Genomic DNA, 12,945 nt, shown 5'->3' with positions numbered 1-12,945 from the left:
ACGTAGAACAAATATGCCACGCACAGAAGCAAATTCTTAACTCCGATAAGTATACCATACACAGAAGCAAATTCTAAACTCGGATAAGTGAAATCAGAAATTCTCCAATGAGGAGATACTTCAAATGAAATGAGAATTACTCTGTATATCAACAGCCAAATGCATTAGCCTTTCACAATCCCAGAAAGCAGGCTATTAAATAAAGCTAACAAAAATTATTTTACCAAATACTTCTATTTTTATTTATGTGTAAAAATTTCCTATTTAAGCCCTGGCCAGTGTGTTCCACATCATGGCATGGTTAGAGTGTCGGCCCGTGCACCAAAGGGTCATGGGTTCAATTGCTGGTCACCGGCATGTACCTCAGTAGCAGGTTGGATCCCACAGCCCTGGGTCAGGGTAAGTGCAGGAGGCAATTGATGTGTTTCTCTCACATCGATCTCTCTCTCCCTTTCTCGCTCTCTCGCTCCCCATCCCCCTCCTTCCCTCCCTTCCACTCTCTCTAAAAAGCAATGGAAAAAGTATCCTCGAGTGAGGATAAATGGACAAATAAATAAATAAATAAAATTTCCTATTTACTTCTTTGTCGCCGCTCTACCCATAATAATATCATTCATCAATGTACGTTCTCTTGATGGGCCTAAAGTATTTGGAGGCAAACAAATACACACGCATACACATGCACACACATACCAAATATTGCAATAATTATTTTAACACTTCTAACACATTAAACCATTAATCGTGGGCTTAGAAACTTGGCTCATCAGTACCTTATTGTGCAGGTGAGCTTGATTCGATTCCCCAGGCACATAAGCCACATTGGTTATAACCCTCAGGGAAGCACCGGAGGAGGGAGACCAGACCTGCTCAGGGAGGGGGGGAGGGCCAGGAGGCTGGGGAAGAGGGCAGTGGGGGCCTGTGGTTCCTAAGAAACAGTCTTCAGAGTACAGTCATTTGCCTCCAAATGCGAGGAAAGGTACAATCACAGTGGCCATTTGCATGGTGTATGGATGATTAGTAATTAAGTCAGTACAGAATGATTAATACTTGGAAGTTTTAAAGAGCCCTTGTACTGATGGCTGATCCGGCACATCCCTTCTCAGCTGCGGCTGTGACAGGCAGATGCCCTGAGTAGGGGCCAGTTGGGTCCACTCCATCTCACCTGGACCCTCGTCACCACTCAGCAGCCGCACCTGCTGGAGTCAGCTTGATGCTGACTGTTTGACAGTGGTCACCGCTTCCCCACGCGGTAATCCACGGCTACTGCAATCACTTGACTCTTTTTCAGCCAAAGGGCTCAGATCTCACCCAATGAACTTTACAACACTTCACTGTAGAGTCCACAAAGTGTCGTAAGCAAGTGTCAGTGACAGGCAAAAATTAGGGTCCAAACAGCCTATGAGTCTCAACTTTATTATCCACCCATTGGCCCAGGATGTAGGTTTGAAAGGTTATATAGCAAGAAATTTTACAAAGAATCTTTTAAAGTTTTTCACTTATTTTTTAAGTTGCTTTTGTCATTTGGCCTCCATTCGCTGTACTTTTTATGTACTGAAATGAAATTTCTCTTAAGCTAAGTTAAGGATAAGCTCAAAAAGCTGTAAATGCTTGAACCCTAAGAAATGGCCACACAAACTAACTTAACCATCTGAGTAACAACAGACAGAAGAATATGAGACAATTAGTGTTGGTGTGGACTTGTAGATTCTTGGCATGAGTGTTTTTACATCATTTGATGTCCCCTTTTGCTAATTTGGGGAAAATTAAGTGTCCAATAATGCAAAGGGATGATTCGGAGTCACAGGAAGGTTAGGGTAATGGTCATACATTCATTGACGACAGTTCATAACACTAATAAGGCAATCTAATCAAACTCTTCATGACTAGCTTAAATCTGGTCTGTTCAGTATTTTTAATAAATACGAGGAAAATGGAATGTCTCTAGGACCAGAACATGCTGCTCTTCACTCCTCAAAACCACGAGAGTCACAACAGTTTTAAGCCACAAAACAATCCTCATACCAACAAACGTGTTCATGTTACGGGCCAACAGGTCTGGAGTGCATAGATTAATAAAACACAAGTAATTCCAATTTCCCCCACGGTCTGGAAAAGTATTATAAGAATTGTTACTTTTCTTTTCCATTTGTGAAATGCTAAAAGCCAACAACTGTTTTGGATTATTTATGAAGCCACTTAATCCTTAAGATATGATTTCAGATACCCAATTTCAATACCAAGTAGCTGAGCAAAACACGGCACAAAACCCAACCTATTCTGCCCTTTGCAAACCAGTTTTCTTATGGTTCAACCAAGGAAATTTTAAAGTCCAGCCACCACAGCAGGTAAGAATCAAACTGGTTCTCGCTCGTCCCCCAAAGCAGCCCACATGTGGCCGCTGCTGCTGACCTGAGAGCCGCACATGAACTCTGCGAGTAGGTGAGGCTGACCTTCCGGCTCAACGCAGAAGAGCGGGGAGAGCACCAAACCGGAGCCAGAGGTGTGGCTCTGAACCACCACCCCCCCACCTCACGTGTAAAACGGGGAAAACAAATATCTCACAGGGTTTTCAAAGGTCCCTGTGTCCCAAAGAGGGCACAGGAGTGAGTGGCGGGGCTGCTCTTCCCACCTGCCAAGTGCAGGGCCTGCCGAGACCTCGGTCAGACCGCCCCGTGCCCCTCTGCTCGGCCTTGTGGCGGCTCTGCACCTCGTCCTGGGGAGGCCTTCCGAGGGCAGAGGCCTCCTGTCCCTGACTCCTCCCTGCACCGGAGCCCGGCCGCGTCCCACCTGCGCACTCCCCTCCACCACATGGGCTTCGTTTTCCTTCACAAGCTGTGCACTGGCCCCAGCCTCGCCTGGCTGTTCCCGCTGCAGGAAGGCCGCTCCCCACACACCCCTGGGAGCCATCTCACCTTGAAGCCTTGGCTGGCTCAAACGTCTACTTCACGACGATCACTACTTGCAACTATAGTTCCAGCAACCCCTCAGCCTGGTAAAACCATTGCCTACTTTACCCCTCTGCTAAGAGTTTACAGCTGTATCATTTTATTTGTATTAAGTTGACTGTCTGTCTGTCCTCACTAGAATGTAAGTTAAGGAGTACGGGACCTCTGCTTTGTTCTAAGAGAATGCCCAGCCCATAGGAGGCATTCCTTTTTACTCTTTTTAACAACAAATCAATGAATTTGTTGTACCATTCTACCTCATACCAAGAGAAAAATCCAGATCTTTATTTTAGGAAGACTAACCCCAAACTGAAAAATGACAGGTGGTGATCTGATTACTCTACCACCTCCAGATCCAGGAACGGGAAATTGTGTGACCTTTCGCTACAACTGAGGTAAAGACAGAATTCTCAGGGGAATTCTACAAACCTTAGCTGCTTCTCTGCACACCGAGGGCTCACAGGTGACTTCTGCAGCCAGCAGTGCTGGGGTAATTTACTAGAAGCAGAAGCATGACTGAAAAAATAGATCTTCAACTCAAGATTAAAAAACCAACCCTCTAGCCCTGGCCAGTGGTTAGTGTCAGCCCACGCACCAGCCAGTCTCAGGTTCGATTTCCAGTCAAGAGCACATACCAGAGTTGCAGGTTCAATCCCCGGCCCCGGTCAGGGCATATGCAGGAGGCAAGGAATCAATGTGTCTCTCACATCCATATTTCTCTCCCTCTCCCCAACTCCTTCCTCTCTCCCTTTCATTCTCTTTAAAAAACAATGTAAAAAATATCCTCAGATGGGGATTAACAAAAACAAAAAAAACAATAAACCCACAATCCTCTAAACCAGCGGTCGACAACCGGTGGTCCACGGGCTACTGGTGGTCCGTGAGGTCAGAAAGGTGGTGCTCACTGCTCTAAGCAGCCGTTTCCAGCACCAGGGTCACCAGGCCCCGAAATGAGCCTCTCCTCATCTCCATCTCTCTCTCTCTCTCTCTCGTCCAGTGAACGGTGATACAGCAAGCAGTCTTCCTTCCCCCAGGTGGTGCTCACTCCTGAGCCCAGACACCACCCTGTGAGCAGGGCCAGCAGCGTGCAGAGGCCCAGATGAAGACCCTGAGGCCCTGGCCCAGAGCCTGACTCAGGGCTGCTGAGCGCCAGCACCCACTTGCTGGCCATGAGGACTCAGCCTTCATGAAAGTGGGTGCTCCAACTGAGCCACCCCAGGTGACACGCCACGGAGCAAAGAAGAGCCTCCCCAAACTGCAGGTGCTGTATTCAGCAGAGGACTGTTGTTTTAAGCCTTTAAAGCTCGGGTGGGGTTACATAGCAACAGACCCCTAACACACAAGTCCTTGATGCCCTCTCACTGAGAAAGGCACCCTCTGACCGTCCCACACGTCGGAAAGGCGGTGTGAGCTGGAGTGCCGGCTCTCCTGTTACATTTTCTGCCGTATCTCGTTCCGTCGCGCTTTGCTTACTGGCACCTGGCAGGTTCTGCATGTCTTAAATCGCAGGTTGTGGCACCTGCGGCCAGCGCGGTGTGGCACCGTTTTCCAGGCATGAGTGAGCCGGAGGAGGGCGTGTCTCCTGGACGAGCAAAGGGAGTGGTTTCCTATGATGGCACCTCCTGGTGGTCGTGCCGTGAAGATGTTGAAATGACAGCAAGGGATTTAGAATCTCCTGTAAACTGAGCTGAGGAAGAGCAGTGGCAGGGGTGAGAGGACTGGCCCCACTTTGGAGAAAAGTTCTACTGTAGGTGAAACGCTACCAAACAGCATCTCGTGCTACAGAGAGATTGTTTGTGAAAAAAGAGTCAGGCGGCATGGCCCACTTCACTGCTATCTTACTCTTAGAAATGGTCACAGTCACCGCCTTTAGCAACCCCCACCCAATCAGTCCGCAGCTGGCAAAAAGACTGTGGCTGGCCGAAGGCTCCGGGGATGGTCAGCATTGCTGAGCAATGATGTGTTTTTATTGAAGGCAGGCACATTGTTTTTTAGACATAACACTATCACTGCACACTTAATAAACTACACGGCAGCGTCAACACTGTTTGAACTTGAACTCCCATGTCTCCAAGGTCTGCCTGTACAGCAGTCCAGTCGATTCATAAGATAAATGTTTTCTCCTTTCATAGTCGATCCTAACTGCTAGGGGAACGGGCAGAATTACTGGATTTTTGCCCCAACTCCTCTGTCTGTAAACACCGACTTCTCCGGCGAGGAGCTACTGCTCTCAGTGGCTGCGGCGAGGGCTCCAGAGACCGACTGTAAATCAACCCCAGCTCTGCCACACACCAGCTGTGACCTCAGTGCTGCTTACAGCGTGGGGACAGTCACACTCACCTTCTAGTCCTGGGAGAAATTATTTATATAAAGTCCATAGACTAGTACTTGATGCATAGTGAGAGTTTGATAAATAGCTTACCAGAACACACAAAAACCTCTACCAACCCAGCACAGATGGTACCAACACACAGCCAACCTGTATCATTCTAGAACACAAGTTATCAATAATAATTACTATGAACATGAATATTAGTCTGCATATCTTCCCTTTTATTCATTTTCTTTTCCTGTTTCATTTCCATTTATCTTTCATTTTTAAATTCACACAAAAAATGGGAAAGAAAAATGACAGCAAGTGAGCTCTTATTGAGAACCTGGTGAGAGGGCTGGGAGCCACGTAGGCACACAGGTATCTGTACTTCCCTCACTGCAGCTCCACGGAGACATGTCGGCTGTGGACATGGTGCCAGTGTGTGTTCAGGACACACAGACACAAGAAGCTAAGCGTACAGCACACAGCTCTCGCTGACATTCGCGGTGACGCACTTGAAATAATGTCAACTGGGAACTGAAATAACTAAACAGCTCAAACCTAGAGACAAAAAAAGGCATTAAAGGCACTCATCTAGAAGCTAGAGCAGTGTGTAATGACTGCATGTACATTAAGGGCACTCATCTAGAAGCTAGAGCAGTGTGTAATGACTGCATGTACATTAAGGGCATTCCTCTAGAAGCTAGAGCAGTGTGTAATGATTGCATGTACATTAAGGGCATTCCTCTAGAAGCTAGAGCAGTGTGTAATGACTGCATGTACATTTCATACACTCAACGCTAGAAGCTAGAGCAGTGTGTCGCTGGACCCCTCCCCGGGAGCGTGGGCATCCCGCGCTGCCAGGCCTGCATTTCCCTGGGGCTCCGCCTGCAGACACGAGGGCCTGAGCACGGTGGCTGGGAAGACACTTCAGCAAACCACGGACTGGCCCATCTGTGTGAACGGAGATTTGTGGTCTTAAGAAAATATCAAAGGATCCAACGCGCACTCAACAGTTTTCTCATCTGGCCTAGTTTCCACTGACCCTCTCCCCAGACAGAAGGCGGCAGAAGTTCCCCCAATGTCTCCTTTCGTCGCTGAGCACGACACTGACTCCTCAAGGCAAAGAAGGAAGTGAGCGAAGGACAGAGGGTCCTCACTCAGCTGCCTTTCCCTCCATCACAGCAACTCGGGTCTGGGGAGAAGACAGCCAAGTGCCAGGTGACAACGGCACGGACTTTCCCGATGAGCCCGCTGCACACACGTGACAAAGCAGGGACACTCCTGAGGAGCCTCCTACACAGACTCACACGAAGGCGGAAGCACAGAAAGGCAGCCAAGCTCTGCCCTTGGTAGACGCTAAGCCACATTCTAAAACCCAGGATGAAATCTACGAGGCTAAAAGGAAAGGGAAGCAACTGCTGCTGACCCGTCTGAAGAGCGGGAGCAAAGCGCACACGGAGAGGGCTGCCCGTGACGGCAGCCGCAGGTGGGCTCCGGTGCACCGGCGCGTGGACTGCTGCATTCCTGCCGTTTGCACGTCACTGTGATAATGTGGGCGGTACTGCTGGCCAGGAACTTGAATTAGATTTCATTTAAAATCTGGCTGAACAAAACCATGTAGAGTTGATGGTTTGAGTTTTGACATTTAAGTTATGACAGTAACTTAACCCACAGCCAATAGTGACATCATACAGCAAAATGTGCTCAGCAAACGAAAAGAAAAAAAGAGCTGCAGCCAGATTTGGGGAACGGCTCATCAGGATAAGAACTAGAATTCTTCCTGTGAAACAACAGGCAGCGGACAAGCACACGGGACACGGAACAGAGACCGTTTCTACCCAGTTCCAGACAATCGGACTCAGCGCCACATCCTGCGTGGTCACCTCTCCTAACACCGTCTCCTAAGAAAACAGAGTGTGACTCCCCCTCCTCCTCCCAGTCCGATGTCTCAAACTACAGACTCTGACCTGGGAGGGGGCAGCACCCCCCTCCCCCAGAACGAGCGAGAAGAAGGCTCAGCCAACCCCCACCTCTCGCCACATCCTGAAGACCTAGCATGTTTCAAACCTCCAGCAGGTGCCGTTTCGTTGTCTGTGGGAAGGGCGACGACTGCAGGGGCCGTAAAGCAGAGCGGGGACACCTGGCGCAGAGGTCCACCCAGGCGGCCCCGGCGAGGAAGTCCCTCGCTCAGGCCATGCTGGGCTCCTGTTCTGTCCCAAACGGAGGTCAGGCACTTCCTCAGTTATACAGACAAACCTACAGCTACAGAGTGTCTGATCTAGTAAAACTTCTCCTATATTTAATCTTCTAATTCACTGCATAAGTGCTCTACCAACTACCCTAGGGGCCAATGTATAGGAAGAACGAAAGACCAGCCTCCGCAGCAGTTTAGGGCTGGACACACTGCAGGGCCACCTGAGGGACATAGTGCCTTCAAAACCAGGGACCCGGGCCCATCCCATCAGATCCCCCAGGTCAGAGTCCCTGGTGACTATAACGTACAGCCACGGATGGAAACCAAAAACGCCACCCCGACTGGTAGGGAGGCAAGGAAAATAAAACATCCAACTTTTGTGATCAAAGCTGTAGCCCCTACCATTACTCAGCCGTTAACACAGCTCAGCACGTAACAAGCTGACAATAAGCAACGGATCGCAGGTGAGTGCAGACCCGCGTCTCCAGCAGCTCTCAATCGTCCTGTTTTATAGAGAAGGAAGCATTTTCAGCACAAGCTGTTCTTGGTCAAATTTTATGTTTCTGACAGAACCTTTTGGAAGTTCTGTTTTCCATCAACATTAATCTATTTTCCCTTTCTCTTCCCTTACATCCCCCACTTTTCTTAAATTAATTCAACTTCCTTCCACAAAGAAATAGTTTACAAGCATCTCAAATGAATGCTGCTCCTTCCCCTGCCAGCCCTCCTCCTGGACATCTCAGCAAATCTGACACTGACATTAGTCCTCAGAGTCTGGAACACGAGTTAAACTTGCCTAACGCCAAAATGGTCATGAAGACAAAAGAAAACCACCACAGAGCTTACAAATCAAACAAAGACATCAGCACAGAGCGCAAGGACACCACGCCTCCGGAGGACCCGGTCAGCAAGGCTTTGAACACGGCCCGAAGGAGGCAGGGCACCTACACAACACTTTTGGTTTGTTTTGGGGGTCACACCAGGAGTGTAAACCCAGGCTCACACCTGCACGAGTTAGGCTTCTGGTAACGAATTCCTGGGGGAGATTTTTGCTTTATTCCACTCCAGCAAAGCCAACGCCCAGCTGGTTCTTAGGACTCTCCGCCTTGTTTGGGAGCTCCAGCTCCATGGGGCGGGGAGGAGAAGGGCCCAGCTGAGACTTCCTACCTCGTCTGGTTCCAGAGCTTTCCTTCCTGTCGCCGGACTCTAGGCCAGAAGGGTCAGGAAACCCCTGAAAGACGAGCACCGCCTGCAGTGCAAGCTCACCGTCGGGCTCACGTGACCTTCCTGCTCTGGCCTCCAAGCAGCCCTTCCCCATCTTCCCTTCAGGCACTACCAGCGCTCTGACCGGCCGCGGCCCAGGCCTCCTGGTGGACTGCCTGGTGGACTGCACTGCCGGGCTGCTCTGCACCTCGAGCCACCATGTTGCCAAAAGCAGAGTCCTCGGGGCTTCTTGCAGAAGGGTGAAAGGAAAACACTTTCTGGTTTCCAGAGAAGGCGGTTTTTCAGGTTAATTTTTTACGAGAGACCCGGATTACATTTTAGTTCCTTCAAGGATAAAATAGGATTAATACTCACAGAATCCACCCCAATGAGTTACACAGGAGAGGGTTATGCACATTTGAGAGTCACTATTTCTCAGGCCACCCGGAGCGCCCGATCCTGGAACCCTATGCCAAAACCAGCTCGCTGCCTCCTTCACCACCCGCACAGCAAGAAGCCAGAAAGCATTAGCCCTGGAGCCTGGTGACTCCTCTCCTCCGCATGACTATTCACACTTGGAGTGCGGGAAACGAGTTAAGTCGGCTCGCGTGAATTGCGCGTACTCCGCGGGAGCCGTCTTAAACTCGGTTCATATAGATTTGCGGTGGAATGCGGGAAACGTGTAAACTCGGGCCGATTGTAACTGCGTATTACCAAATATTTGTTTGTTTGCCGTTCACAAAGATACCTACCTGTGTATGCGAACCGTTTCATACCCACTGAAATTTCATTTCAATCGAACCCATACTTCAAAAGATATAGGCATTTTAAACTAACTCTGATTTTGCGCGGGAAACCTAAATAATTGCCCGCGCCATCTTATATTTTGGCGGGAAATTCACCCGACACCGTAGTGTTCATAACCCGAACTTTCAAACTAGTCAGTGTCGCTGCCCATGACCTCGACAAAACTCTCCCTTTCGATGTAAGATGTATTTACATTTCATCACCAAATGCCTTCAGGAAATGTTGCCTAAGGCATACCCATATTTGCCAAACTTGTGGGTTATATATTTTCTCACTTGGACCCACAGCAATAAAGCTCACAAATTCAATTCCGCACTGAGCATCTGAAACATGAACTTTATATGGTGATGTGATCTATTCGGAGAGTTCAGGTTCCTACATGTCAAATGCTTTGGAAATCTGATTAAATCTCGTCTGACCAGACTTAGTTTTGTGATACCTGAGGAAAGTTCAGTTAGAACTCACAACCTGTTGTTAAAAGCCTACAGTTTCTGCGCCAATTAAACATAGTTACACTTGCCTACAAAAGGCCACAGATGTGGGCGGTGTTCGATCAGTACCTTCCAAGTGGCACAAGCCGGGTTCCACTGGGGTTCCTGCTCCTCTGGCCGCCCCCCGCCGCCCCAGGAGCCTCAGTGAAGAGGCCACAGCAGCGGTCCACACGGAAACACTGCCCATCCCAACATTAGGTTCAGGGCACGGTTCCGTGTTGAGAATCGTTGCTGTTGTCCCGGGACTTCAAGTTCTCACTGTGTGTGAATTTGCTGGGGAAGGAGCAGTCCCTGCTTGTGTAGTTCAGGGCCAGTTTCCCTCCTGTTTCCTTCTTGGGACCTGGAGGTGCTCCAGCCTGTCAATACTCTGATGTTCCTTCCTTCCTTCCAGCTCTTCTCACTGTTGCTTTTCTTTGATCTAAGCCTTTAACACGCTTTTAGATCTGAACGATTCCTAGTGTCTCCACTCCACCACCGCCTCCCACCTCCTGGGGCTGCTCCTCAGGAGGCAAGTGTTTAAACTTGTCCCACTCCTTTTTCTTTTAAATTTACCTTTATTGCTGAAAGTATTACAGATATCCCCTTTGTTTCTTTCCCAATTGATCCCCTCCACTCCACACCCGGCCTTCACCACACTACGCTGGTCCCACTCTTACCTCCCATCTGCTCTGTCCCTCTAAGTTTCCTACCTCACTGACAGAGTGGAGCCGACTTCTCCTCCTTCCATAGGGACCAGGCTACTGCTTGTGGCAAGGAGACCCAGCCCCTCCCCCACTCTGCCCCTCTGCAGCCGGGGGATCATTACTTCACTCAATGATGGTGGTTCCTCCCTTTTCTTTCAAATCACTATTGACTCACGAGGGCTCCCAACACCCCCAACATCCCCCCACCCCCCGCAGCAAAGCTCGTGGTCTGCTGGCTCATCGGAAGGCCACTGTCAGAGTCACTGTTACTCCTGGGCGCCTTCACAAGTACGCCCAACTCTCCCATGACATCTAGGGAGTTCCTCCTCGTACTCCAGCTGTTTCTGCACGCCTGCACCCCTGGCTCCCTGCTCAGGACCTGGCAGGCAGTGGCTCTCCCGAAGGACCCGCTGTGTGTCTGAATACATGAGGGAGTGAGCACCCATGTAGCCAAGGTGAGAAGGTGAGAGGGGCTGTGGAGGAGAGAAAAGCAGAGCAGGTGGCATCGGAGGAGGCGGCCCAGGACACGGCGCAGAGAGCCTCGGGCGTGAGCACTCGGGCAGTGGGGACAGAAACGTGCTCTCTGCTCAGTCCAGTCCTTTCCAGATGCTCCTCCCAGCACACATGCTGACTGCGCAGCCTCTCCTGTACACACAGCGTCCGAGGCCCATTACCTGGACCCACCTGCACCTCCAGCCCGATTTCCCTCCTGCACACGCCCACGTGCACAGGCAGTGAATTTGTCACTGTTTCTGAAAGTGCAAGACCACTTCATCGCTGTGCCTTTAACATGCCTGGTGTGCCTTTCCCACGCGTGGCACCTGGCAAACTGCTACCACGCCTCAAGACTCAGCTTCCTCTGTGGGGTTTCCCTTATCACTGCCCTTCAACCAAAGTGTCCGAGCACCTAGTCATCACACCAGCCTGCACACACCCTGCACGCCTCTCCTCCTAGGGCGGCATGGGCCTCGGACCCGTGGCCCTGCTGACTTCTCTTTGACCCCTACACCAGGGTGCTTGGGGGGGGGTGGGTGTCGGATGTGCCACAGCAGGTGGGAATCTGAGATGACCCCTGGGATCGCTCTGAACTCGTCTTCTGACTCCAACCCCAAAGCAGTGCTTCTCACGTGTGCTGAGCTGAAATCCTGCACCATCAGCTGGGATGCTCACAAATGCTCAGATTCTTGCCCACCTTTCCAAGCCTGCAAAACCGGAAACGGGACCACTGGTCTCGCTGCTGATTTTCTCGCTGGGCAGTGGGCTAGCCTAGCGCCACGTCAGCACTGATGCCCGAGCCCCCAGCACAGAGGCAGGTGAGTCATTATTATTATCCCACCTGAGGGCAGGGAACTGAGGCTGGGAGACATTCAGCTGCTTGCCTAAGACAACGCAGTCACGGGGCAAGTAGGCAGCCTGATTTCATTGTTCTGCTTCCCCAGCAATCTGCTTGATAACTTACACTTCCTTCACTAGAAATCACCAACTTTATCCAGACCTTGGCAAAGAAAAGACGGAGGAACCAACCTTTCCTCTCCCTCGTCTCTGAGAATAAAACAAATCCATCCTTCTCTAGCTTGTGACTACACACTCACCTGATGGGTCCGTAGTTCAGGAAGACAAACGCCAACAGCACCACCACACAGATGGCTCTTCGCTTCGGACTAGGGACTTTAAGCCTTTGGTTCTAGGGAAATGACCACATGAAGTACAATTAGACTACACCTCAGCCTCACAAAGAACATCTAAGAGAAGAACGCTCTTCCTCAGGTATAGGAATGCTTCAACAACAAACAAAATTCAAAGGGGAGCAAACTGTTCCGACAAGAGCAGAGCCCTCCTCGCCCTCCCATGGGGAGTCAGCCAGTCTGCGTCCCCTTGAGAGGTTCCTGCCGTCTGTCCCTGTCCCCCCAGCACCGTTTCAGTCATGCAATGGGCTGTTCCCGGGGGGCGGGCAGACGGACAGGAGAGAAGCCCGGCGGAGGCAGAGGCGCGTTTGGTTGGGGACAGCCCTGCGGGCCCTGGAGCACCAGACCTCGGGACAGACCTGAGATCTGGGCGCCGGGCCCCGCGCGGTGCATGGTCAGGTGCACGAGAAAAGGAGCCTCGGGAAGCCGCAGGGTGGGGACACTCAGAAGCTCTCCTGCAGACGGGTCAGGGCTCACCGTGCCCCCTTTCCTAACACTGTTCTTTTACAACTTAATCTGAAATGCAACATTCCTGACTGACCTTCCAGAAAGAAAGGCACTGCCCCGAGCCCGGCTCCCGCCAGCCCTCACTTCTGACACCCACTTGGTCCAGCTGC

The 12,945-nt window shown here is 50.6% G+C and overlaps 1 protein-coding gene across 1 annotated transcript in view; it reads right to left on the bottom strand.

Annotated features, from left to right (window-relative positions):
- Positions 1–12,945, bottom strand: part of ATF6 (activating transcription factor 6) — a 120,335-nt gene that overhangs the window by 63,607 nt on the left and 43,783 nt on the right. The window contains exons 10-11 of the mRNA XM_023744597.1: positions 12,920–12,941; positions 12,236–12,327 (exon numbers count right to left, since the gene is read on the bottom strand). Coding sequence (XP_023600365.1) covers positions 12,236–12,327; positions 12,920–12,941 — 114 coding nt within the window. The remainder of the gene's footprint in view (positions 1–12,235; positions 12,328–12,919; positions 12,942–12,945) is intronic.

Source organism: Myotis lucifugus, unplaced genomic scaffold, assembly GCF_000147115.1.
Source record: "Myotis lucifugus unplaced genomic scaffold, Myoluc2.0 scaffold_478, whole genome shotgun sequence".
Classification (NCBI taxonomy): Eukaryota; Metazoa; Chordata; class Mammalia; order Chiroptera; family Vespertilionidae; genus Myotis; species Myotis lucifugus.
Note: the sequence above shows the minus strand (reverse complement) of the source record. Positions and strands in the feature narration are given on the sequence as shown.